General features: G+C 47.2%; 1 protein-coding gene across 1 annotated transcript in view; it reads right to left on the bottom strand.

Annotated features, from left to right (window-relative positions):
- NUP205 (nucleoporin 205) overlaps positions 1-26,794 on the bottom strand; it is a gene marked incomplete in the record, with an annotated part of 67,529 nt that overhangs the window by 35,289 nt on the left and 5,446 nt on the right. The window contains 14 exon segments of the mRNA XM_056517717.1: positions 1-65; positions 3,372-3,581; positions 6,773-6,823; positions 7,065-7,247; positions 11,229-11,428; positions 13,312-13,462; positions 14,514-14,651; positions 14,736-14,852; positions 16,592-16,767; positions 18,788-18,952; positions 19,217-19,445; positions 20,712-20,871; positions 23,165-23,309; positions 24,485-24,656. Coding sequence (XP_056373692.1) covers positions 1-65; positions 3,372-3,581; positions 6,773-6,823; positions 7,065-7,247; positions 11,229-11,428; positions 13,312-13,462; positions 14,514-14,651; positions 14,736-14,852; positions 16,592-16,767; positions 18,788-18,952; positions 19,217-19,445; positions 20,712-20,871; positions 23,165-23,309; positions 24,485-24,656 — 2,162 coding nt within the window.

Below are 26,794 nucleotides of genomic sequence, written 5' to 3'. Positions count from 1 at the left end.
GGTTGAGGCTCATAATCTCTCAGGAGTTTGTAGAAGACGTCAAGGACCGCTTCAGCCACTTCCCACTGTTAGGGCAGGAAAAAATGATGATGAGGATAATGATGATGACTATGGTAATAGGAATGACACATCTACATAAGTCCTCCTGTATTCTCTACATGCTCGCTATTTCTTACCTATGACGAACTCACCTAAAAAGGGGGGGGGGGTCCTCCAGGACTAGAAATCCAAAGGTTGTCAATAACAGATCAGATATTGATCACTTTATAAAACATATTTGTTTCTGGTATATTAGGTGACCAAAATGGAGTAATTCCGGATTGTTACTTTTTACATGTTTACGCCATTCACGGTATATTTTAATAGTTCGTACATTTCCGCAGGCAGTGATCTCACAGTTTGTTTTTTGTTTACATCATTTTATTTTAAAAATTAGAAAAAAAAAAATTGTGGAGGAGGGGGGGGGGCATTTAACTTTTATTACAGATAGAGACTTATTTACATTTATGAACTTTTTTTTTTTTTTTTTTTTGTGCTATAGTGAACTATAATCTGCAGTCTTTCCATTGCAAACACTGTTCAATACTACGCAATAGTCTGCATTGATCAGTGTAAGGCTGCATTCACACAGCCGTCTAGACCCGTCCCGTTCTTCTCCCATCAAAAAAACAAAACAAAAAACGGACAATAACGGATGCAAACAGATGTTATCCATTTTGATCAGTTATTGTTTTGTAAAAAAAAAAAAAAAAAAAAAAATTATAAAAAATTTTTGGTTCCGAGCATGCTCAGAAGTAAAAACGGATCAAAAAACATATTGAAAAAAAACGGATGACATTAACCCCTTAAGGACCGGGGGGTTTTCCGTTTCTGCATTTTCGTTTTTTGCTCCTTGCCTTTAAAAAAATCATAACCCTTTCAATTTTGCACCTAAAAATCCATATGATGGCTTATTTTTTGCGCCACCAATTCTAATTTGTAATGACGTCAGTCATTTTGCCCAAAAACCTACGGTGAAACGGAAAAAAAAATCATTGTGCGACAAAATTGAAAAAAAAACGCAGTTTTGTAACTTTTGGGGGCTTCCGTTTCTACGTAGTACATTTTTCGGTAAAAATGACACCTTATCTTTATTCTGTAGGTCCATACGATTAAAATGATACCCTACTTATATAGGTTTGATTTTTTCGGACTTCTGGAAAAAATCATAACTACATGCAGGAAAATTAATACGTTTAAAATTGTCATCTTCTGACCCCTATAACTTTTTTATTTTTCCGTGTATGGGGCGGTATGAGGGCTCATTTTTTGCGCCGTGATCTGAAGTTTTTAACGGTACAATTTTTGCATTGATAGGACTTATTGATCGCTTTTTATTCATTTTTAAATGATATAAAAAGTGACCAAAATGCACTATTTTGGACTTTGGAATTTTTTTGCGCGCACACCATTGACCGAGCGGTTTAATTAATGATATATTTTTATAATTCGGACATTTCTGCACGCGGTGATACCATATATGTTAATTTTTCTTTTTATTTACACTGTTTTTTTTTTTATTGGAAAAGGGGGGGTGATTCAAACTTTTAATAGGGGAGGAGTTAAATGATCTTTATTCACTTTTTTTTTTTCACTTTTTTTTTTGCAGTGTTATAGGTCCCATAGGGACCTATAACACTGCACACACTGATCTTCATTATTGATCACTGGTTTCTCATAAGAAACCAGTGATCAACGATTCTGCCGCATGACTGCTCATGCCTGGATCTCAGGCACTGAGCAGTCATTCGGCGATCGGACAGCGAGGAGGCAGGTAGGGGCCCTCCCGCTGTCCTGTCAGCTGTTCGGGATGCCGCGATTAGCCGCGGCTATCCCGAACAGCCCCACTGAGCTAGCCGGGCACTTTCGGTTTCACTTTTAGCCGCGCGGCTCAGCTCTGAGCGCGCGGCTAAAGGGTTAATAGCGCGCGGTGCCGCGATCGGCGCTGCGCGCTATTAGAGGCGGGTTCCCGGCTTCACTATGACGCCGGGCCCGCCGAGATATGACGCGGGGTTACTGTGTAACCCCGCGTTATATCAGGAGAGCAGGTCCAAGGGCGTACCTGTACGCCCTTGGTCCTTAAGGGGTTAAAGGAAAACTGTCACATATTTTCTCCCGCACTATCCACGGGTACTGGTGGATAGTGCGGGAGACGCTGATTAAAATGAGCCCTACCTTCGTTTGATCCGCGCCGCCGTTCGCCCCGCAATTATAGTTTTAATCTCTGTGTATATCCTGCTGTAACTGGCAAAGGCGGGGCTTCTGCGGGCTAACGGACACTGACGTCAGCGCCGCTCATGAATATTTATCCCTCCCTCTGGTTAGGAGCGGCGAAGAGAGGGAGAACAGGAGGGATGAATATTCATGAGCGGCGCTGACGTCAGTGTCCGTTAGCCCGCAGAAGCCCCGCCTTTGCCAGTTACAGCCAGATATACACAGAGATTAAATCTACAATTGCGGGCGAACGGCGCCACCGATCAGACCAAGGTAGGGCTCGTTTTAATCAGCGTCTGCCGCACTATCCACCAATACTTGTGGATAGTGCGGGAGAAAATGTGTGACAGTTTTCCTTTAAAAGGCTCATCCGTTTTCCATAGACTTCAATGTTAAATTTACTGAATCCGTTTTTACTTCCGTTTCTTTGATGGGAGAAAAAAATAAAAAATAAATAAATAAATTAAAAAATTTAAAGAAACACTGCAGGCACCGTCTTTTCTCCCGTATAAAAAAACAAAAACAAAAAAAAAAGGAAACGAGCGGAGACGGGTGCAAACAGATGTGAAAGGATTGTAAAAAAAAAAAAAAATCCCTTTGACACCAATGGGATTATTTTACAACTGTTTGTAATCCGTGTTACAAGCAGCAACAACAATACTTAAATGGGGGAGAAAAAAAAAAGGGGGGGGGGGGGGGGGGGGGAGACAGACGGCCGCGTGAACGCACCCTTATCCGCGCTCTGCTTCTCTAGCCTGCGGAGGTCCTGATAAGCCTATATCCAAAAGATAGGGGGTAAGATGTCTGATCGCGGGGGTCCCGCCGTTGGGGACCCCCGTGATCTCCCTGCTGCACTCGGCGATCATTTATAGTGTCGGGTGCAGCGCCGGAGGCTCGTGATGTCAATCACAGACTTCCATTGACCAGGCACCAGGCCTTTGGCTGTCCGGGCATGCTGGGAGTTGTAGTTTTGCCACAGCTGGAGTCACCCTGGTTGGGAAACACTGAAGTAACCACTAGAATAAGACATGGCTGAACATAGGGATTACGTGAATGTAATGCAAGTTGGTTGTAAGCCAAGGTTTCTAGCTGAACAGGTGACACACAGAGACTTTTACCTTCTCTGCCGCTCTCCTGTAGGCTCGGGTGCGGAATCGGAGGAATACGGTGTCACGTAGAAACTGCAGGTACGGCTCAAATCCTGGGGCTCTCAGTCCAGCTCCGAGGTTGGCTGGGAAATAGCTCTCCACCAAGGTACCGATGAGGCTACAGAAGGCTATGGTGAGCGGGTACTCCTCCGCACGGGACTCAATTTCATTTAGTTCAACCTTGGAAAAATACAAAAAAAGATGAATGTTCAAATAAAGTAAAGTCAGAGTCAAAAGAGATGGGCGGCGAGAGACTGATCACGAGATCAAGATATCGAGATAGACATTGAAAAAGATTGAGATAGATAGCCGAGAGAGAGAAAGCGCGTGAGAGATAGCCGAGAGGGCGAGAGAGAGATAGCCGAGAGGGCGAGAGAGAGATAGCCGAGAGGGCGAGAGAGAGATAGCCGAGAGGGCGAGAGAGAGATAGCCGAGAGGGCGAGAGAGAGATAGCCGAGAGGGCGAGAGAGAGTAGCCGAGAGGGCGAGAGAGAGATAGCCGAGAGGGCGAGAGAGAGATAGCCGAGAGGGCGAGGAGAGGGAGAGATAGCCGAGAGGGCGAGAGAGAGATAGCCGAGAGGGCGAGAGAGAGATAGCCGAGAGGGCGAGAGAGAGATAGCCGAGAGGGCGAGAGAGAGATAGCCGAGAGGGCGAGAGAGAGATAGCCGAGAGGGGCGAGAGAGAGATAGCCGAGAGGGCGAGAGAGGAGATAGCCGAGGAGGGCGAGAGAGAGATAGCCGAGAGGGCGAGGAGAGAGATAGCCGAGAGGGCGAGAGAGAGATAGCCGAGAGGGCGAGAGAGAGATAGCCGAGAGGGCGAGAGAGAGAGATAGCCGAGAGGGCGAGAGAGAGATAGCCGAGAGGGCGAGAGAGAGATAGCCGAGAGGGCGAGAGAGAGATAGCCGAGAGGGCGAGAGAGAGATAGCCGAGAGGGCGAGAGAGAGATAGCCGAGAGGGCGAGAGAGAGATAGCCGAGAGGGCGAGAGAGAGATAGCCGAGAGGGCGAGAGAGAGATAGCCGAGAGGGCGAGAGAGAGATAGCCGAGAGGCGAGAGAGAGATAGCCGAGAGGGCGAGAGAGAGATAGCCGAGAGGGCGAGAGAGAGATAGCCGAGAGGGCGAGAGAGAGATAGCCGAGAGGGCAAGAGAGAGGGGCAAGAGAGAGAACGATAGCCGAGAGGGCGAGAGAGAGATAGCCGAGAGGGCAAGAGAGAGATAGCCGAGAGGGCAAGAGAGAGATAGCCGAGAGGGCAGAGAGAGAGATAGCCGAGAGGGCGAGAGAGAGATAGCCGAGAGGGCAAGAGAGAGATAGCCGAGAGGGCGAGAGAGAGATAGCCGACGAGGGCAAGAGAGAGGATAGCCGAGAGGGCGAGAGAGAGATAGCCGAGAGGGCAAGAGAGAGATAGCCGAGAGGGCAAGAGAGAGATAGCCGAGAGGGCAAGAGAGAGATAGCCGAGAGGGCAAGAGAGAGATAGCCGAGAGGGCAAGAGAGAGGGCAAGAGAGAGAACGATAGCCGAGAGGGCAAGAGAGAGAACGATAGCCGAGAGGGCGAGAGAGAACGATAGCCGAGAGGGCGAGAGAGAACGATAGCCGAGAGGGCGAGAGAGAACGATAGCCGAGAGGGCGAGAGAGAACGATAGCGAGAGGGCGAGAGAGAACGATAGCCGAGAGGGAGGGGAGTGAACGAGAACGAGAGCGGAGGGGAGTGAACGATAGCCGAGGAGGGCGAGAGAGAACGATAGCCGAAGAGGGCGAGAGAGAACGATAGCCGAGAGGGCGAGAGAGAACGATAGCCGAGGAGGGCGAGAGAGAACGATAGCCGAGAGGGCGAGAGAGAACGATAGCCGAGAGGGCGAGAGAGAACGATAGCCGAGAGGGCGAGAGAGAACGATAGCCGAGAGGGCGAGAGAGAACGATAGCCGAGAGGGCGAGAGAGAACGATAGCCGAGAGGGCGAGAGAGAACGATAGCCGAGAGGGCGAGAGAGAACGATAGCCGAGAGGGCGAGAGAGAACGATAGCCGAGGAGGGCGAGAGAGAACGATAGCCGAGAGGGCGAGAGAGAACGATAGCCGAGAGGGCGAGAGAGAACGATAGCCGAGAGGGCGAGAGAGAACGATAGCCGAGAGGGCGAGAGAGAACGATAGCCGAGAGGCGAGAGAGAACGATAGCCGAGAGGGCGAGAGAGAACGATAGCCGAGAGGGCGAGAGAGAACGATAGCCGATGAGGGCGAGAGAGAACGATAGCCGAGAGGGCGAGAGAGAACGATAGCCGAGAGGGCGAGAGAGACGATAGCCGAGAGGGCGAGAGAGAACGATAGCGAGAGGCGAGAGACGATAGCCGAAGAGGGCGAGATGAGAACGATAGCGAGAGGGCGAGATGAGAACGATAGCCGAGAGGGCGAGACGAGAACGATAGCCGAAGAGGGCGAGAGAGAACGATAGCCGAGAGGGCGAGAGAGAACGATAGCGAGAGGGCGAGGAGAGATAGCGAAGAGGCCGAGAGGGGCGAGAGAGAACGATAGCCGAGAGGGCGAGAGAGAACGATAGCCGAGAGGCGAGAGACGAAGCGAGGAACGATAGCCGAAGAGGGCGAGAGAGAACGATAGCCGAGAGGGCGAGAGAGACGATAGCGAGAAGCGATAGAGCCGAGAGGGCGAGAGAGAACGATAGCCGAGAGGGGACGAAGCGAGAGAGACGATAGCCGAGAGGCGAGAGAGAACGATAGCCGAGAGGGCGAGAGAGAACGAACCGATAGGCGAGAGGGAACGAGAGAGAACGATAGCACGATACGAGAGGCGAGAGAGAACGATAGCCGAGAGGGCGAGAGACGAACGATAGCCGAGAGGGCGAGAGAGAACGATAGCCGAGAGGGCGAGAGAGAACGATAGCCGAGAGGGCGAGAGGAACGAGCCGAGAGAGAACGATAGCCGAGAGGGCGAGAGAGAGAGCCGAGAGGGCGAGAGAGAACGATAGCCGAGAGGCGAGAGAGAACGATAGCCGAGAGGCGAGACGAGAACGATAGCCGAGAGGGCGAGAGAGACGATAGCCGACGATAGCCGAGAGGGCGAGAGAGAACGATAGCGATGAGGGCGAGAGAGAACGATAGCCGAGGGCGAGAGAGACGATAGCTGCCGAGAGGGCGAGAGAGAACGATAGCCGAGAGGGCGAGAGAGAACGATAGCCGAGAGGGCGAGAGAGAACGATAGCCGAGAGGGGCGAGAGAGAAGAGAGGGCGAGAGAGAGAGAGGGCGAGAGAGAGAGAGGGCGAGAGAGAGAGAGGGCGAGAGAGAGAGAGGGCGAGAGAGAGATAGCTGAGAGGGAGAGAGAAAGAGATGGCGAGAGAGCGCGAGCGAGAGATGACGAGAGAGATTACCTCGATTCCTGCCGCCTGTCTTTGTGCTGTAGGTCTCACGGTTTGCAGAATCTGCAAGAAGTAGAATTTTTATGTTTACCGTAAAATCTCTTTCGGAGGATCCATTGGGGGACACAGAGACCGTGGTCCCGACCTTCTGGGCTGCCAAGATAAACCCACAGTCTCTGTGTCCCCCAAGGAACCGACCGAGAAAATAACATATGAGAGAGGATATCAGCGCCGGTCATCAGCTTAAACTAACGTGGTATAAAGCCCTGATATAGGAGATTGTAAAGTCTCACTTCTTCTGTACCTGAGTATGTTCCAGGGATTGCCAGAGAGAAGCCGCAATCTCTGGAGACTTCCCAAAGGCGGTCAGGGTCTTCAGCAGCTCCGCCTTCAGGACAGGAGGAATACTGCACTGTAGGAGTCCGAGGATCACGATGACTGGAGTCCACTGGGCGTGTTCACACAGAGCCAGACGGGCGCTCTCACTCTGATCATAGAGAAAAAGTTTATACAGGTTAACAAAATACAACCATTAGTGTTACATTACTGATCGTGAGTTATATCCTGTGTTATACTCCAGAGCTGTACTCACTATTCTGCTGGTGGGGTCACTGCGTACATACATTACATTACTTATCCTGTACTGATCCTGATTATATCCTGTATTATACTCCCAGAGCTGTACTCACTATTCTGCTGGTGAGGTCACTGTGTACATACATTACATTACTTATCCTGTACTGATCCTGAGTTATATCCTGTATTATACACCAGAGCTGTACTCACTATTCTGCTGGTGGGGTCTCTCTACATTACTTATCCTAAATTAGTGTTTCTTAACCTGTGTGTGCTGTAAGAAGCCTTGGATGGCTTCCAAGGACACCGTGCCGCAGCCACCAGGCCCAAGTGCCCATATCGGGAGCACTACCAGCGCACAGTAGACGCGGACAGTCACACAGGTAAACAGCAGTGATATTAGAGGCTAAAGCGCAGACAGTTCTTCACTCCTTACTGGAGGCGGTGTAGCTGCCGGGCCCCTGCCCCAGTGGTTGCCTTACAGATACGGTGATGCCCCAATAACATTCCCAGGGACATTCCTTGCGTGCCAGAATTCTAATTGCCACCAAGACAGTAGCGTCAGAATGGAGGACACCGAGGGGTCCTCTGGGGTCACAGCATGTCAGGAGAAGACACCGGGTGGGACGGATCAGGACCTGGAGTGTCATCTGCACTATTGTCCACCATGATAATATACCAGTGCTATGTGTCATACTACTACCCCCATTATACTACACCAGTGCTATGTGTGTCATACTACTACCCCCATTATACTACACCAGTGCTATATGTCATACTACTACCCCCATTACACTACACCAGTGCTGTGTCATACTACTACCCCCATTATACTACACCAGTGCTGTGTGTCATACTACTACCCCCATTATACTACACCAGTGCTATGTATGTCATACTACTACCTCCATTATACTACACCAGTGCTATGTATGTCATACTACTACCTCCATTATACTACACCAGTGCTATGTATGTCATACTACTACCTCCATTATACTACACCAGTGCTGTGTGTGTGTCATACTACTACCTCCATTATACTACACCAGTGCTATGTATGTCATACTACTACCTCCATTATACTACACCAGTGCTGTGTGTGTGTCATACTACTACCTCCATTATACTACACCAGTGCTATGTATGCCATATAAATATTACTACTACCACCCACACTATACTATACCAGTGCTGTGTGTCTGTCATACTACTACTACCACCACCAACTACCCTCATTATACAATACTAGTGCTATATCTGTTGGTCATACGACTACCACCCCCATTACACCATACAAGTGCTAAATGTCAGTGGGGAGCCACGCTCATAGATTCGGGACGCTAAGGTAGTCCTGTACCGAAAAAGTTTGGTAACCATGATGCTTATGACCCTAAAATATTACAATGTCAATGTATTTCTTAAAGAGGACCTGTCACCAAATAAAACTTTTACTATAGTGTTCCTTGTGTAATTAGCAGACACTTTCCTCTTCACTTGCTTTTAAAATTATCAACATGAATATGTTTAAAATGTAATAGAAAAAACGGCCACTAGGTGGCTCTGTTCTGTTCCCTGCCACAATTAATACAGTGAGTTTGGTCTCCTCCCAGCCTAGCAGGAGTCCAAACTCAGGAAGTGCTTCTGGCTGCACTGAGCTTGATTGACAGCTGCACAGAAAGTGAAAGCTCCACAGATTCTCACAGAAAGCTGCACAAAAAAACCTACAGGAGAGACTCAGTGATAGCAACACAGACTTAAACATGCACAGAGCCTGAGGGCTTCTATCCATCCCAATGCTGCAACAATGTGAGGGCGGAAGTGGTGCCCCAGCAGGCTTCAGTGATGCCATGCATGTTGGGAAACGCCCACTTTCTTGTGCTGGTAAATTCCACTACATGAGCAAGAATAAAAAGGTAAGATACACAGCTTTTTAAAGCTCTGCAAAAAGGGCTAGAGGGGTGTTATAAGTACAGGGATGTGGAATATCTATCGCCCGACGCCCGGGACTAGCAGTTTTGGGCTCCGGGCAGGTGAATTTGTCCGGCCCTTAGCCGGGCTTCGGGCAAGCAGGGCCGGACCTGACAAGTGCGGCGGCAATCTGCAGTCTGTATGGAGCGGGCACCCGACTCCTGCCCGCTCCATACTCTGCAGCCTGTGTAAGCCGAAGCAGAGCAGGGGAGATGAGAAGCTGTGTATTTGTCTTCTCTCCCCTGCTCTGCAGACGTGCGGGGGGAGATGAGGGGGCGTGGCTTCTTGCTCCCCGTGCAGACCTGCGTCCTCTGCCTTCACTCCCCTCAGCTGTAGCTTCGGAGAGCTGAGGGGAGGAGACGCGTCTGCACGGGGAGATGCATGCGGCGCTCTGCAGTATGTATGGAGCGGGCTCCGGACTCCTGCCCGCTCCATACTCTGCTGCCCCCGGCTGTTCTCAGTAGCCGAGGGCCGCCGCTAATAGCCAGCATGCGGCGACCGCCGCGGCTGGCTATTAACCCTTTAGATTGCCGCTGTCAAAGCTGACAGCGGCGTTTAAAGGAACATGTGAATGCTCCCTGGTGGGCTAGTGGGGTGGATCGCCCCCCCCGCAGCGCGATCGCAGGGGGGGCGATCCATTATGGAGGTAGCCGGAGGACTTACCTCTGCTTCCTCCAGTCCCAGCTCTGTCATTGATAGATCCTGGCTGGACCAGGCTTTATCAATGGATCACAGAGCACACAGATCAATAGAGTTCAATAGAATCTATTCATCTGTCTGAGGAATCTAATGATTCCTCATATAAGTGTAATAAAGTGTAAAAAAAAAAAAAAAAATAATAAAAAAGTTTGAAAGACACATATTAACCTAGTGGTCTTCAAACTGTGCCCCTCCAGATGTTACAAAACTACAATTCCCAGCATGCCAGGACAGCCGTTGGCTGTTCGGGCATGCTGGGAGTTGTAGTTTTGCAACATCTGGAGGGCCACAGTTTGAAGACCGCTGCATTAACCCCTTCCATGTTAAAAGTTCAAATCACCCCCTTTCCCTATATAAAACATGCAAACATAATAAAAATAAACATATTTGGTATCGCTTGGTGCGTAATTGTACAACCTATTAAAATATAACATTATGTATCCCGTACGGTAAATGTAAAAAAAATACCAAACCACAGATTTGCAATTTTTATAATATCCCAGAAAAAAAAGTTAAAAAGCGATTAAAAAGTCAGATCAATACCAAAATGGTACCGATACAAAAAACTGATAATGGCGCAAAAAATGAGCCCTCATACAGCCTGGTATGCGGAAAAAAAATAAAGCTACAGGGGTTAAAAATGGCAATTAAAAAAAATTGAAAAAGTCCAGAATTAGTAAAACATGACGTAAACGATACAAATCTGATATCGCTGTAATCAGGCGCCTAAAGTATAAAACTAACATGTTACCTCAACCACAAGGTAAATGGCGCAGAAAAGAAAAACACCAAATCTGCAAAATTATATTTTACTATTTCAATTTCACTTCCCTTAATATATATATATATATATATATTTTTTTTTTTTTTGGTTCAGAGAATATGTTATTGAAAAATTAAAAGGTGTCATTATATTAGGTAGTTACGGCTATTATAGGGCGAGGTGGAAAAAACGAGAGCGTAAAAGCGAAAATTGGCCCGGACAAGTGGATCGTCATGAGGGACAAGTAGATTTTGCTCCATTGTAGTCCCGTGGACAAGTAGTTTTTTTATAAAATTTCCACACCCCTGTGTTAGGGAACATAGCCTGAGTTAGTTTAGCACAGTTTTTTGGTGACAGGTACTCTTTAACTAGACGAAGATGCATTTTCTTCCGTGTCCACATGTTAGAATACATGAGGTAAGAACATAGATATGGATGGTCCCCCCCCCCCCCACTTACCCAATCAATGACTGTGGTGGTGAGTTGTAAGAATGCTAAGAGCCCATCCATCTCCCGCTGGGTGATGCCCCTCAGTGGGGGGTGGCGCTGGTGGACAATGTCAGCGCTGGGTAAGTCTCTCCGTAGGTGTCCATGGTACAGCATCAGTGAGTGGAAGAAATGGTCCCAGGACACAGGGCTGCCGGCCTGCAGGTTCTCAGCTGAGAATCAAACAGTATAAAAAGGTATATAAACACATATACAACATTTATATTAGACATATATATATATATATATATATATACATATATATATACATACATATATATATACATATACATACATACACACACACACACACACGTGTATATATTAGGGATCGACCAATATTGATTTTTTAGAGCCGATAACCTGTGAACTTTCAAGCCGATAGGCGAGAACGTATACCGATATTCCGTGCATTTTAATTCCCCCCCCCCCCCCCTCAAATATCCTTGGTAAAATGAGGGTGCGCGTGTGTGCGGATATATCCTGATAAACTGTCTCTGGTCCCGCAGAAGCCGCTGCAGATCAATGATTTAAAGCGGGCACTTTAAATCAATGAGCTGCAGCGGCTTTTGCGGGGCCAGAGACCGCCGCCGCCTCCCGCTTCTCTCCCCCTGCCTGTCCTGGGGTCCTGAGTCCAACCCCCGCCGCTGCCCGATTGCCCCCCCCCCCTGCCTATCCTCCGGACAGAGACCGCCGTTGCCCCATTGCCTCCCCCATCCCCGGTTTTATAATTATCTGTTCCCGGGGTCCGCGCTACTTCTGGCTCTGGTGGCGTCCTGAGCTGTCACTGTGCGCTGGGCCACTGACAGTGACGTCGCGTTGAGGAGGTCACTAGTCATTGCGCAGCAACAGCTCAGGACGCAGCAAGAGCCAGAAGTAGCGCGGACCCCGGGAACAGATAATTATAAAACCGGGGATGGGGGAGGCAATGGGGCAGCGGCGGCGTTTGGCCAAAGGAAAGGCAGGGGGGGGGGGGCAATCGGGCAGAGGGGCTGGTTGGACTCAGAACAGGCAGGGGGGGAGAAGCGGGCGGCAGTCTCCGGCCCCGCAAAAGCCGCTGCAGTTCATTGATTTAAAGCGCCTGCATTATCAGCAAGGTAATTGTCGATACCGATAACTTAGAAAATCGTGAATATCGGTCGATCCCTAGTGTATGTGTGTGTGTGTGTGTGTAAAGGTGTGTGTATGTGTGTGTGAGTTTGTGTGTGTGTATATGTGTGTGTGTATATGTGTGTGTGTTAGGGATCGACCGATATAGTTTTTTTAGGGCCGATACAGATAATCGGTGGAGGTTAGGGCCGATCTTTCGACAACCTCGCTCTATTTGTCCAAGTAACTATAAAAATGTAAAAATAATAATAATTCATACATAACTATATAAAAATTCATTAAATTATTCATTGAATAAGGAAAAAAGTTACAATAAGTGACAGTTTTCTTCATTATCATTTCAATAATAAATTATATTGTCTAGTATGAATACATTTATACATAAATTAATTATACATATAAGTTTTTTTCTTCTCACTATTGGACTTTGACTTATTTCTTTGGAGTTGGCAGGTTTTTGTTTAGGACAGTGTTTCCCAACCAGGGTGCCTCCAGCTGTAGCAAAACTACAACTCCCAGCATGCCCGGACAGCCGTTGGCTGTCCGGGCATGCTGGGAGTTGTAGTTTTGTAACAGCTGGAGGACCAGATTGGAAATTTAGGTCTGAGACTAACACACGACCGCAGCAGTGGGATGGGACGTTAAAAGGTGGTTACAATAAGGTAGCCCCAGTAACAACAAGTACCAGCAAACCTTCAGATCCTTTGGACAGACAATACGGTTCCGTTAAAAACTTCAACAGCTGGAGGCGCCCTAGTTGGGAAACACTGGTATCGAACTAGCAGTTTGGGGCTCTGGTGCCCCTAGTGGTGGATTCTATGCAGCACAGCTCCATACAAATGAATGGGGCCAGGCTGCAGACCACAGTGCAGGGGTGGGGGGTGGGGAGTGAATGGGCCGAGCAATGAATCTGAGGCTGCACTCAGATCGTGGAGTAACTACTCACCATGGCTGCTGCCATTAGCTTTGAGGAAACTGAAGCAGTAGTGGGCACACTGGGGACCGGTAGCCAGGCCCTGCAGCATCTTCAGGTAGGGAATATACAGAGTGGGGGGCAGCAGGTCACTCATCTGTCGCACAAACTTTGACAGCAAAACCTGAAATAGAAGAACTGGGAATGAGCAAGTGCTGATCATGAATGATACTTTTAGCTTTATTATTTTGCTATTTTTTGAATTTTTTTCAGTTTTTTCGGTTAATTTTTAGAATGTATTTTTTGCTTAAATTTATTTTTTCCCTTTTTTGCTTTTTATTTTTTGCATTTTTTTTACTTTAGATTTTGTAATTGTTAGCATTTTTTGCTTTATATTTTTTGCATTTTTTTGCTTTTAATTTTTTTTATAATTTTTTGCTTTTTTTTGCTTAAAATTTTTAGAATTTCTCTTTTTTGTATTTTTAGCTTTTAATTTTAAAAGTTTTTTTTGCATTTTTTGCTTTTGATTTTTTTAATTTTGTTAGCATTTTTTGCTTTTAGTTTTTTTTGCATTTTTGCTTTGAATTTTTTTGCACTTTTTTGCTTATTTTTATAATTTTTGTATTTTTTTTGCTTTGAATTTTTTAGGTTTTTTGCATTTTTTTGCTTTTTATTTTTAGAATTTTTTTTTTTTTTTTTTAATTCTTTTGCTTTAAAGGGTACCTTTCATCAACAAAAACTTTTGAAATATTATAGATTAATGTATGCAGAAGAACTTTCCAATAGCATGTTATTAAAAAATATGCTTCTTTCTATTTAAATTTTCCACTTTGAAAAAATGACCACTAGGGGTCTCCCTACCAGTCCTTTTTTTTTTTTTTTTATAGATTTCACACTCATGCTGGAGTCCTAAATCTCAGACTGCAGCCAGGACACAGACAAGCTCAGCACTGATCCCTGCCAGTGAGCAGTGCTGAGTTTGTCTGTGTTCAAGCTGCAGTTTGAGATTTAAGACTCATGCATGAGTCTGAAATCTATAAAAAAAAAAAAAAAGGACTGGTAGGGAGACCCCTAGTGGTCATTTTTTCAAAGTGAAAAATGTAATAGAAAGAAGCATATTTTTTAATAACATGCTATTGGAAAGTTATTCTGCATACATTAATCTATAATATATCAAAAGTTTTTTTTTGATGAACAGTACCCTTAAAATTTTTTTGCATTTTTATTTTCTTTACCTGGCGCTGAGGAGGCCTCTGGTGAGCGACGCCAAGGTAGGAGCCCATGAGGGTGGTGTTCTGGAGAGGTTCTGTGGGGCACCAAAACTCAAGTGCCAGCTCAAGGTGGAAGGGATCTTTCTTATACAGTTCAGCAATCTATGAAGAACCAAAGACAAGAGTCTAAGGAGACATCGAACGCAACGTTGACCAAAGCCTGCACCATGACAAATTTCTCCTTACCAGCAGCATAACGTGTTCTAAATCACGACGCAGAGAGGTGGGGGGCTCGTTGCCCATCTGCAGACTCATGTGAATTAAGCGGGCATCTTCCTCTGCTCTGTTCCTCAGCTGCTTGACCTAGAAGGACAGAAAATCATCACTACCACCAAGTCTTCTACTCAATACATCTATTGTTCTCAACCTTTAAAAGGGGAACTCCGCCCATAGACATCTTTGCCCCTATCCCGGAAAATGTCATGGCCACACCCCCTCAATGCAAGTCTATGAGAGGGGGTGTGACGGACGTCACACCCCCTCCCATAGACTTGCATTGAGGGGGCGTGGCCATGATGTCACATGTGAGGGAGGAAGTTCTCCCCTGTATGGCTTCAGATGATGTCACGCCTGCTGGGGAAAGCCCCTTCCCAGTCTGTGAATCTGACTGAGACTGAGCGGAAAATACAGAGCAATATCAAGGGAGAGAACTAAAAAAAATATATATATATATATATATATATATATATATATATATATATATATATATATATATATATATATATATATATATAGATATATAGATATAGAGGCAGGGGGTGGTTTATCATGATGGGGGCAGTGAACTGGGAGGATTAGAACATTTTAAGAAATCATGACCGGTACCATTTAAATATTTTCCTAATGCTGCCTACATTTCCCATAAATCATCTGGCTTTACAGAGAGAGGGGATGGAGTCCGATCACTGCACCTGGTTATCTAATTAGGCTGCGGATGCTGGAGGTCACCCAGGTGAACTGATTAGACTCCTAAGTGGGTTGGTGGTTGGTGTCAGTTCACATTTTGGACAGTTTTGATGCATTTTCTCATAGAAATATTGCCATGAGGACAAAATGATTTAAGGCTTTGTTCACATGCTGAACTATACTGCATTTTGGCTGTTTCTGCTGATTTTCCAAAATTTCTGTAAAAATGATACATTTCTACTGTCATTTACACAAGTGTGGTAAAATAGCCCCATTTCTGAAAAAAAAAAAAAAACGCAGCAAAAAACAACACAAATACAAAAACGCAAAGCCTCAAAAGAATGTGCATAACTTCTATATATCCTGATCCCATAGAGATAGCAGCAGCAGTATACAGATACAACTGGGAGGAGAGGTGTATGACTGCTATATAGCCTGATCCCTTACAGATAGCAGCAGTATACAGATAGAGCTAGTAGGGGAGGGTTAGGAAGTCAACAGACCCAGGACTGACCACTTCCTCTAACACATTAAAAGGGGTACTCCGTTGTTAGACATCTTATCCCTTAACCCCCCTGCCGCAGCCCGATACCTCAGCAGCCCGAAATGACGTTTTCTCCAAGGCTGATGACAGGCGGTGCAGGGGACGGGGCATCAAGAAGTCACGGCCATGCCCCTTCATGACGTCATGCCCCGCCCCCTCAATACAAGTCTATGGGAGGGGTCGTGACGCACCTTCCACAGACTTGCATTGAGGGGGGCGGACATGCATCACGAGGGGGAGGGGCTGTGACATCATGATGCCCCGTCCCCTGCACTGCCCGTCATCAACCAAACTTAGCTCCGGGCTGCTGCAGGGGGGGTATCGCGGGGGTCCCCAGCGATCAGACATCTTATCCATCTTGCTGTCTAACAGCAGAGTACCCCTGTAATCACTGTGATTATTCCCTGTGGTAATCACATGACCCAGTTACAGTAATGAAAAACACATGGATGCAACTGTGCTGGAATAATACAGATGGCACCGTAGGACTAGTGATGATCAGTGTGCATAATATGGGCAAAAGAAGAAAAGAAAAAACCTGGAGTGCTTTTATTTTGTTGGGGGGGGGGCCCAGAACCACACGGAAACCTACCTTCATGGGCATCCTAGTCAGGAAATCAGTGACCAGGGTGTGAATCCTGCGGACAAAGAATTCCTCCTGGGAGAAGATATCGGAGCCCACCACGGCGTCGGTGAGGAAGAGAAAGGCGCTGCCTCCGATCGCCATCTCCGCTATCGCTTCATCTGCCTCCGTGAACTCCGCTAACGCTGAGAAAGAATGTTAAAAGGGTTAACGTAAGGATAGGTGACATGTACAGTGGGGCAAAAAAGTATTTAGTCAGCCACCAATTGTGCACGTTCTCCCACTTATATAGATGAGAGGCTGTAATGTTCATCATAGGTTATAACCTCAACTATGAGAGACAGAATGAGAAGAAATCCATAAAATCCATTGTCTGATTTTTAAAGAATTTATTTGCAAATTATGGTGGGAAATAAGTATTTGGATTTGGTCAATAACAAAAGTATATCTCAGTACTTTCTATGGGGTTGAGTTTTCCATGGGGTTGAGATCTGGAGACTGGCTAGGCCACTCCAGGACCTTGAAATGCTTCCTACGAAGCCACTCCTTCTTTGCTCGGGCAGTGTGTTTGGGAACATTGTAATGCTCCATTCATTCCTTCCTTTACACGCATCAGACGTCTTGGTCCTATAGCAGAAAAACTGCCAAAAAGATAATGTTTCCACCCCCATGCTTCACAGTAGGTATGGTGTTCTTTGGATGCAATTCCGTATTCTTTCTCCTCCAAGCACGACAAGTTGAGTTTTTACCAAAAAGTTTTACTTTGGTTTCATCTGACCATATGACATTCTACCAATACTCTTCTGGATCATCCAAATGCTCTCTAGCAAACTTCAGACAGGCCCGGACATGTACTGGCTTAAACAAGGGGACAGGTCTGGCACTGCATGATTTGCGTCCCCGGCGGCGTAGTGTGTTACTGATGGTAGCCTTTGTTACTTTGGTCCCCGCTCTCTGCAGGTCAATCATTAGGTCCCCCTGTGTGGTTTTGGGATTTTTACTCACCGTTCTTGTGATCTTTTTGACACCACGGGGTGAGATCTTGCGTAGAGCCCCAGTTCAAGGGAGATTAACAGTGGTCTTCTATGTCTTCCATTTTTTTATTTTATTAATTGCTCCCACAGTTGATGTCTTCACACCAAGCTGCTTGCCTATTGCAGATTCAGTCTTCCCAGCCTGGTGCAGGCCGGAAGAAGCGCATTTGTATGCGTGAAACCGACGGCAGTCGCCTCTGAGCGTCCCACGCTACTCTGCCTCCGATGCCGGTCTAGCAGCCCGAGATGGGAGCTGAAGATTCAGAATCTACACGGTGAGTGCAGGACACCCGTTTTTTCTTTTCATTGAATTGCATTCATGATATTTTCATTGTCCTAGCACCATCGTGTTCTGATTGGTTCTGACTGTTGTCCCGCATACCTTTGTGGTCCATCTCGTGGAGCTGCGTATTAAGGTACTGGGGCCACTATTTCTTCTGTGTCTATTGTATTGTCTACAATTTTGTTTCTGGTGTCCTTCGACAGCTCTTTGGTCTTGGCTATAGTGGAGTTTGGAGTGTGACTGTTTGAGGTTGTGGACAGGTGTCTTTTATACTGATAAGTACAAACAGGAGCCTAAAATACAGTTAACGAGTGGAGGACAGAGGAAACTCTTAAAGAAGAAGTTACAGGTCTGTGAGAGACAGAAATCTTGCTTGTTTGTAGATGACCAAATACTTATTTTCCACCATAATTTGCAAATAAATTCTTTAAAAATCAGACAATGTGATTTTATGGATTTTTTTTCTCATTCTGTCTCTCATAGTTGAGGTTATAACCTATGATGACAATTACAGCCTCTCAGCTTTTTTAGTGGGAGAACGTGCACAATTGACTAAATACATTTTTCCCCCCCACTGTATCTCATCGATGGTGGGGCCCTTATCCTAAAAGAGCAAAGGTCAAGCACGCACACTACGGCTCCACTCATTCTCCAAGGCAGTGGTCTCCAAACTGTAACCCTCCAGATGTTGCAAAACCACAACTCCCAGCATGCCCGGACAGCCATTGGCTGTCCGGGCATGCTGGGAGTTGTGGTTTTGCAACATCTGGAGGGCCAGTGCCTATGGTACTGAGCCCTGTTATCATGATTGGGTGTGTGGGGGTCACAATGGTCAGACCCTTCTCACCCGTCATGTAGGGTATAACGTTGGTTACAACAATGGCCTACCTGTAACTTCGGTGAGCTGAGATACACCGCGAAGGGCGAGTGCCCACGCCAGCCTAACCGTGGCCTGCAGACCTGATAACTTCCACGGCTGAGTGTCCTGCAGTCTCTGGTGTATGGCTGCCACGTACTGTCTTTCAGTCAAGAGAGGGGTCTGCTGCATTAACTCTAGAAAACAGGGAGGGAGAAAAAAAAAATATATAAAAGTGTATTTGAGGTTTCGAACTGTTGCAAAACTACAACTGCCAGCATGCCCAGACAGAGAATGCTGTGAGAGTTATAGTTTATCAACATCTGAAGATCCGCTGATATAAAATTTACCGATGCAGCGCTCCATATGCCCTGCCTTCCTTCACACAGCTATTATTCTGGCTGTCTGCTGCCACCACTAGGGGGAGCTCAATGCATACATTAATAAATCAATGATCCTACCGTCCCTGTCTTCGGTCCCCTGTTCCAGAAAGCCAATGTCGAAGCAGTAGAGCAGGGCCATGAGGAGGTGGAGGTTGACGCTGTCCAGGGTGCCGTCCGCTTCCACAGAGACCTTCTCCAGGTATCCGATCAGGAGGAGCGTATCGTCCTTTCTCAGTGGGGTCTGACAGGCCCAGGAGAAGAGACTTTCTGCCAGCGACTGGCGGCATTCCTTTATGAGATCCGAGACCTGCGGGATAATAGAAGAACTATAACCAAAGCAGAAGAGAAGTGGGTGGGGCTTAAAGGGGTACTCTGCTGAAAACATCTTACACCTGTACGGGGCCGCGGCTCTCCCGTGCAGGAGGCGTGCCAGCCGAAGCATGACGTTGCAGCCGTACATACATCTCCATGGGAGAGGCGGGGAGGAAGCATTCGTGCCTCCCCGCATCCCCCATAGAACTGTATGGGGACGGGGAAGAGACGGGGCGTCACCGTCGACCTCTAGGTCGACGCTACGCGCCTTAGCGCTCACCATGGGGGCTTATGGCAGCGCCACGTTAGGGTAATCGGGGGGGGTCCCAGCGGTCGGACCCCCCGCGATCAAACACTTATCCCCTATCCTGTGGATAGGGGATAAGTGTAATGCCGCTGCAGTTGTCCTTCAAAGGGATACTCTACAAACTGTTCCGAACGCTGGAGCCGGGAGCTCGTGATGTCATAGCCCCATCACCTCATAACGTCACATCCTGCCCCCTCAATGCTAGTCTATGGGATGGAGCGTGATGTAACGCCCCCTCCCACAGACTTGCATTGAGGGGGCATGACATGACATCTTAAGAGGGCGGAGCTATGACGTCACAAGCTCCCGGCGCCGGCTCCAGCATTCGGAACAGTTTGTTCCAAACGCTGAGCAGCGGAGTACCCCTTTAAGAATTGGTGTCCCATGTACCAGACTATATTCTGCATGCGTGAACATGCCGGCACTAGGACCGCTCGGATATGCGCCGTCTCCATAGACAGCAATGCATTAGCGAGCGGGTTCCGCCGAAAGAATTTACAATCGGGATTTCTATGGCAGATGTTTTTCCCGTCGCGCGAGTTCCACCACGTGCACAGCGCTGTAGAATCTAATTGAAAACCATGGGACTACGACTCAAACAGGGGGGAGGCTCCTGCTGCAGCTAGCTGAAATGAGATGAAGAAGGAGACACGACTGATCATCTGGGAGACGCATAAGATATTAAATGAGTTCAATGTAAAGACAGAGGTGCCTTTGGCTGTCCGGGCATGCTGGGAGATGTAGTTTTGCAACAGCTGGAGGCACCCTGGTTGGGAAACCCTGATCTAACCTGTGGCTTTGCAGCAAAACTACAACTCCTTGTCTGGCCAAGCATGCTGGGAGTTGTAGTTCTGCAGCCAGAGAGTCACAGTTTGGAAATTGCAAACAAATCAAGCACATGTATCCGTGCAGCATTACTAAACATGCCCAATATGGCAGCATTTGGCGTCCTACCTCCTTGCGGTGTTTTTCGTTCCCCAGTCCTCGCTCCTTCTGTAGTTTATCGAATTCCTTGTTCACGTCGATCTGAGACACCAGGGTGAGGATCTTCTGGGTCAGGCCGCTCTCCATCAGGTCGTCGGTGAACCGCGTGGTCATAGCCTCTACCTCTGGGCTGCGAATAGGCAAAAATATTGAAGAATAAAATATTAAAAAGGGGTTATCCAGGAACACAAAAACTGAGCTAATTTCTTTCAAAAACAGCTCCACGTCTGTCCCCAAGTTGTGTGTGGCATTACAACTTGGCTCCATTCACTTCAATGGAACTGAGCTGCAGTACCACACCCAACCTGGAGACAGATGGGGAGCTGTATGTGAAAGAAATTAGCTCTTTTATTATTCCTGGATAACTCCTTTAAATGTGCAGGATAAAAGGTAGTAGCCAAGTTTTTTTTTTAACCCTTTAATCTCTTACCGCAAATGGACGAACATCAACGTCCATCTGCGGCTCCCGAGGTATGACACGAGTTCAGCAGGTGAGCGCGCATCATACCCGGTGGGTCTCGGTTGCTATAATCAACTAGGACCCACGGCTAATGCCGGACATCGCCGATCAGGCTGATGTCCAGCATTAAAAGGGGTACTACGCTGCTCAGCGTTAGGAACTAAACTGTTCCTAACGCTGGAGCTGGGAGCTCGTGACATCATAGCCCCGCCCCCTCATGACATCACCCCCGCCCCCTCAATGCAAGTCTATGGGAGGGGGCGTGACAGCCGTCACGCCCCCTGCCATAGACTTGCATTGAGGGGGTGGGGCGTGACATGACGAGGGGGCGGGGTTATGACGTCACAAGCTCCCAGCTCCAGCATAGTACCCCTTTAACCCTTTAGATGTGGTGATCAAACTTGATCGCGGCGTCTAAAACTAAAGTAAACATTGCCGGTGTAGCTCAGTGGTGCTGTTCGGGACCGCCAAGGTGAAATCGCGGCGTCCCGAACCACTTGCAGGACACAAGGAGGATCCCTACCTGCCTCCTCGCAATGTAGCTATTTTTTATTGTAGTAAAATAGGGTATCCTTGTGACCGTATGGACCTACAGAATAAAGATAAGGTGCAATTTTTACCGAAAACTGCACTGCGCGGAAAAGTTTTGCCCCGCAAATAATTTTTTTCTGGTTTCGCCGTAGATTTTATGGAGAAATTATTAATGGTATTACAAAGTAAAATTGTTGGTGCAAAGAACAAGCCCTCATATGGAGTTTTAGGTGGAAAATGTAAAAGTGTTATGATTTTTAGAGGGCGAGGAGGAAAAAACATGAGTGCAATGAAAAATCGTCAAAGAGGGAAGGGGTTAAGGATACGGATTGACCGATTATCGGTCTGGCCGATATTCACGATTTTGGATGTTATGGGTATCAGCAAGGTAATTGCCAGAGACCGCCGCCACCGCTGCCCTATCCCTGTTTTTTTAATTACCTGTTCCCGGGGTCCGCGCTACTTCTGGCTCCTGCGGCGTCCTGCGCTATTGCTGTGCGCTGCGCAATGACGAGTGACGTCCTCAACGCGACGTCACCATCAGTGTGCACAATGACAGCTCAGGATGCCGCCGGTAATTATAAAACCGGGGATGGGGGAGGCAATGGGGCAGCGGCGGTGGTTGGACTCAGGACCGGCAGGGGGAGAGAAGCGGGTGGCGGCAGTCTCTGGGCAGAGGATAGGCAGGGGGGTGGGGGGCAGCAGCGGTTGTGGTTGGACTCAGGAGGACCCCAGGACAGGCAGAGGGAGAGAAGCGTGTGGCGGCGCCCGCTTTAAATCATTGATCTGCAGCGGCTTCTGTGGGGCCGGGGGGTGGGAAAAATAGCCGATAACTTATACCGATATTCCGGTATAAGTTATCGGCTATCGGCCACAAAGTTCACAGATTATTGGCCCTAAAAAAAAATCATTATCGGTCGATCCCTAGTTAAGGACAAAGCCATTTTTTTTTTTTGAAGTTTTTTTTTTTTCCTTCTTGCCTTTAAAAAGGCGAGAAGGAAAGTGCTGAGCTTGTCTGTGTCCCGGCTGCAGTCTGAGATTTAGGACTCCAGCATGAGTCTGAAAAATATGAAAAGGCTTGCGGCCAGGACTGGTAGGGCGACCCCTAATGGTCATTTTTTGAAAGTGGAAAATTTAATAGAAAGAAGCATATTTTTTAATAACATTGGAAAGTTATTCTGCAGACATTTATCTATAATATCTCAAAAGTTTTTTGGATGAAAGGTACCCTTTTACATTGGAGCTGGCTGCTTAGACAATCTAGGAAAAGTCATCATCTAGTCATTTCTCCTACACGTAATTCATAGAAGGACCAAAGCAAGAGCCAAAGCCCTGGCACCTAGAGGGACACTAAAAAGGACTTGGGTTGTCCTGATGGTGTAAGAATATACAATTCAGGACTGGAGTCCTACATAGAGCATCATACCCCTACCTGAGGTCCATGGTGAACGTCTTGCCCTTCCTGGACTGGATGAGGGTGCACAGGGAGCTGGCGATGCATCTCTTCCCATCCCAGTATAAGAGAACGGCGACCAGACCGCGGGTGAGGCCGGGGAAGTGCGGCTGCTGGTGTTCTCCTGTAACATAAAGTGTTCACTGGTTAGAAGAACGCTGAACCCCAGTCCTTTAGGATTATATACACAACAATACAATGTTTAACCTCTCAATGGTAAAGCCAGTATTTAGAGATGAGCAAACTTACAGTAAATTCGATTCGTCACGAACTTCTCAGCTCAGCAGTTGATGACTTTTCCTGCGTAAATTAGTTCAGCCTTCATGTGCTCCGGTGGGCTGGAAAAGCTGGATACATTCCTAGGAAAGAGTCTCCTAGGACTGTATCCACCTTTTCCAGCCCAATGGAGCACCTGAAGGCTGAACTCATTTATGCAGGAAAAGTCATCAACTGCCGAGCCGAGAAGTTCGTGACGAATCGAATTTACTGTAAGTTTGCTCATCTCTACCAGTATTGGTAGAGCACCCACTAACCCTTAAAGGGGTACTTTGGAACTCAGCGTTTGGAACAAACTGTTCCGAACGCTGGAGCTTGTGATATAGCCCCGCCCCCTCATGATGTCCCGCCCCGCCCCTTCAATGCAAGTCTATGGGAGTGGGCGTGACGGCTGTCATGCCCCCTCCCATAGACTTGCAATCAGGAGGGGCGGGGTGTGACATCATGAGGGGGTGGGGCTACGATGCCACGAGCTTCCGATGCCGGCTTCAGCGTTCGGAACTTTGTTCCAAACGCTGAGCAGCGTAGTACCCCTTTAAGGACCGAGGGTTTTGTCATTTTTGTACTTTCGTTTTTTCCTCCTAAGCTTTTAATAATCAGAACGCTTTCAACCCATACGAGGACTTGTTTTTTGTGCCACCAATTATATTTTGCAATGACACTTATTTCACCACAAAATGTACGGGAACGGGAGCAGGGCATACATGTATGCCCTGAGTCCTTAAGGTATTAAAGGACACCTTTTTTCAATAGAACAGTTTTTCCCAACCAGCTGGAGGCACCCTGGTTGGGAAACACTCCTATAGAACCATAAAAAAATAAAATAAAAACTAACATCACAAAGCTAGACATTATTCTGCTCCAAGAGTGGAAGCATCAACGTCCATTCAAATAAAGTAAGAGGGGACACATTACAATAAGGAAACCCCCTTCTCCTTATCACTTATCCTAGCCACATAACAGTGATAGCTGTCAGTGAATTGTAACACAGAGAAATTATGAAGCACAAGAACAAGGACTCACCGGCTAGCAGGAGCTCCACGGCGGCCACCTCCCCAATGTTGAACAAGTCGCTGAGGATGAAGGCCTCCTTGATGAGCGCCTCGGGCAGGAGACGGGTCCCTTGCTGCCCTTTGATGGCGATGCCCTCGGTGCTGGCCTTCTGGATCTTCTCATGTTGCTGGGGGCTCTTTGCCTGCATAGAAAAAGAACAGATGTTAAAAAAATGTAAATATTAAATATATACACACATAGTACATAAGGTCGAAAAAAGACCGGAGTCCATCAAGTTTAACCTATAACCCTAATGAGTCCCTACTGAGTTGATCCAGAGGAGGTAAAAAACCCTCATACTAGAGGTAAAAATTCCTTCCCGACTCCAAATATGACATCAGAATAAATCCCTGGATCAACGTTCTGTCCCTATAAATCTAGTAATCTAGCGCCGTATGCGCTTTTACAACCGGACCTAAAACTGTGGTCAACCACGGTTTTAGGTCCGGTTGTAAAAGCGCACACGGCGCAAAAATGAGCCGACCGGACAGAGCGTTTCACTCCGGTCGGCTCATTGAAATGAATGACATACAGGAGCGCATACGGTGACATACGGGAGCGCGAGCTTTTAGCTCCCCCCTGCCGTATGCGCTCCCGTATGGGAGAAAACGTAGTGTGAACCCAGCCTTACCCTGGTTGCCCGTCTTTGAACCCTCTCCAGCTCCACTATATCTTTCTTGTACACTGGTGCCCAGTACTGGACACAGTATTCTATGTGTGATCTGACCAGTACTGTACACAGTATTCTATGTGTGGTCTGACCAGTACTGTACACAGTATTCTATGTGTGGTCTGACCAGTACTGTACACAGTATTCTATGTGTGGTCTGACCAGTACTGTACACAGTATTCTATGTGCGGTCTGACTAGTAATGTACACAGTATTCTATGTGCGGTCTGACCAGTACTGTACACAGTATTCTATGTGTGGTCTGACCAGTACTGTACACACTATTCCATGTGCGGTCTGACCAGTACTGTACACACTATTCCATGTGTGGTCTGACCAGTACTGTACACACTATTCCATGTGTAGTCTGACCAGTACTGTACACAGTATTCTATGTGTGGTCTGACCAGTACTGTACACAGTATTCCATGTGTGGTCTGACCAGTACTGTACACAGTATTCTATGTGTGATCTGACCAGTACTGTACACAGTATTCTATGTGTGGTCTGACCAGTACTGTACACACAGTATTCTATGTGTGGTCTGACCAGTACTGTACACAGTATTCTATGTGTGGTCTGACCAGTACTGTACACAGTATTCTATGTGGGGTCTGACCAGTACTGTACACAGTATTCTATGTGCGGTCTGACTAGTAATGTACACAGTATTCTATGTGTGGTCTGACCAGTACTGTACACAGTATTCTATGTGTGGTCTGACCAGTACTGTACACACTATTCCATGTGCGGTCTGACCAGTACTGTACACACTATTCCATGTGTGGTCTGACCAGTACTGTACACACTATTCCATGTGTAGTCTGACCAGTACTGTACACAGTATTCTATGTGTGGTCTGACCAGTACTGTACACACTATTCCATGTGTGGTCTGACCAGTACTGTACACACTATTCCATGTGTGGTCTGACCAGTACTGTACACACTATTCCATGTGTGGTCTGACCAGTACTGTACACAGTATTCCATGTGTGGTCTGACCAGTACTGTACACAGTATTCCATGTGGGGTCTGACCAGTACTGTACACAGTATTCTATGTGGGGTCTGACCAGTACTGTACACAGTATTCTATGTGTGGTCTGACCAGTACTGTACACAGTATTCCATGTGTGGTCTGACCAGTACTGTACACAGTATTCCATGTGGGGTCTGACCAGTACTGTACACAGTATTCTATGTGGGGTCTGACCAGTACTGTACACAGTATTCTATGTGTGGTCTGACCAGTACTGTACACAGTATTCCATGTGTGGTCTGACCAGTACTGTACACAGTATTCCATGTGTGGTCTGACCAGTACTGTACACACTATTCCATGTGTGGTCTGACTAGTGATTTGTACAGCGGTAGAATTATTTCCTTGTTGTGGGCATCTATGCCCCTATTGATGCACCCCATGATTTTATTAGCCTTGGCAGCAGCTGCCGACACTGGTCACTACAGCTAAATTTACTGTTAACTAAGACTCCCAAGTCCTTTTCACGTCACTCATCCCAAGTGTTCTCCCATTTAATACATACCGTATATACTCGAGTATAAGCCGAGTTTTTCAGCACGATTTTTCGTGCTGAAAACACCCCCCTCG

The sequence above is a fragment of the Hyla sarda genome, chromosome 4 (assembly GCF_029499605.1).
Source record: "Hyla sarda isolate aHylSar1 chromosome 4, aHylSar1.hap1, whole genome shotgun sequence".
Classification (NCBI taxonomy): domain Eukaryota; kingdom Metazoa; phylum Chordata; class Amphibia; order Anura; family Hylidae; genus Hyla; species Hyla sarda.
This window is presented reverse-complemented; position numbering and strand designations above follow the sequence as displayed.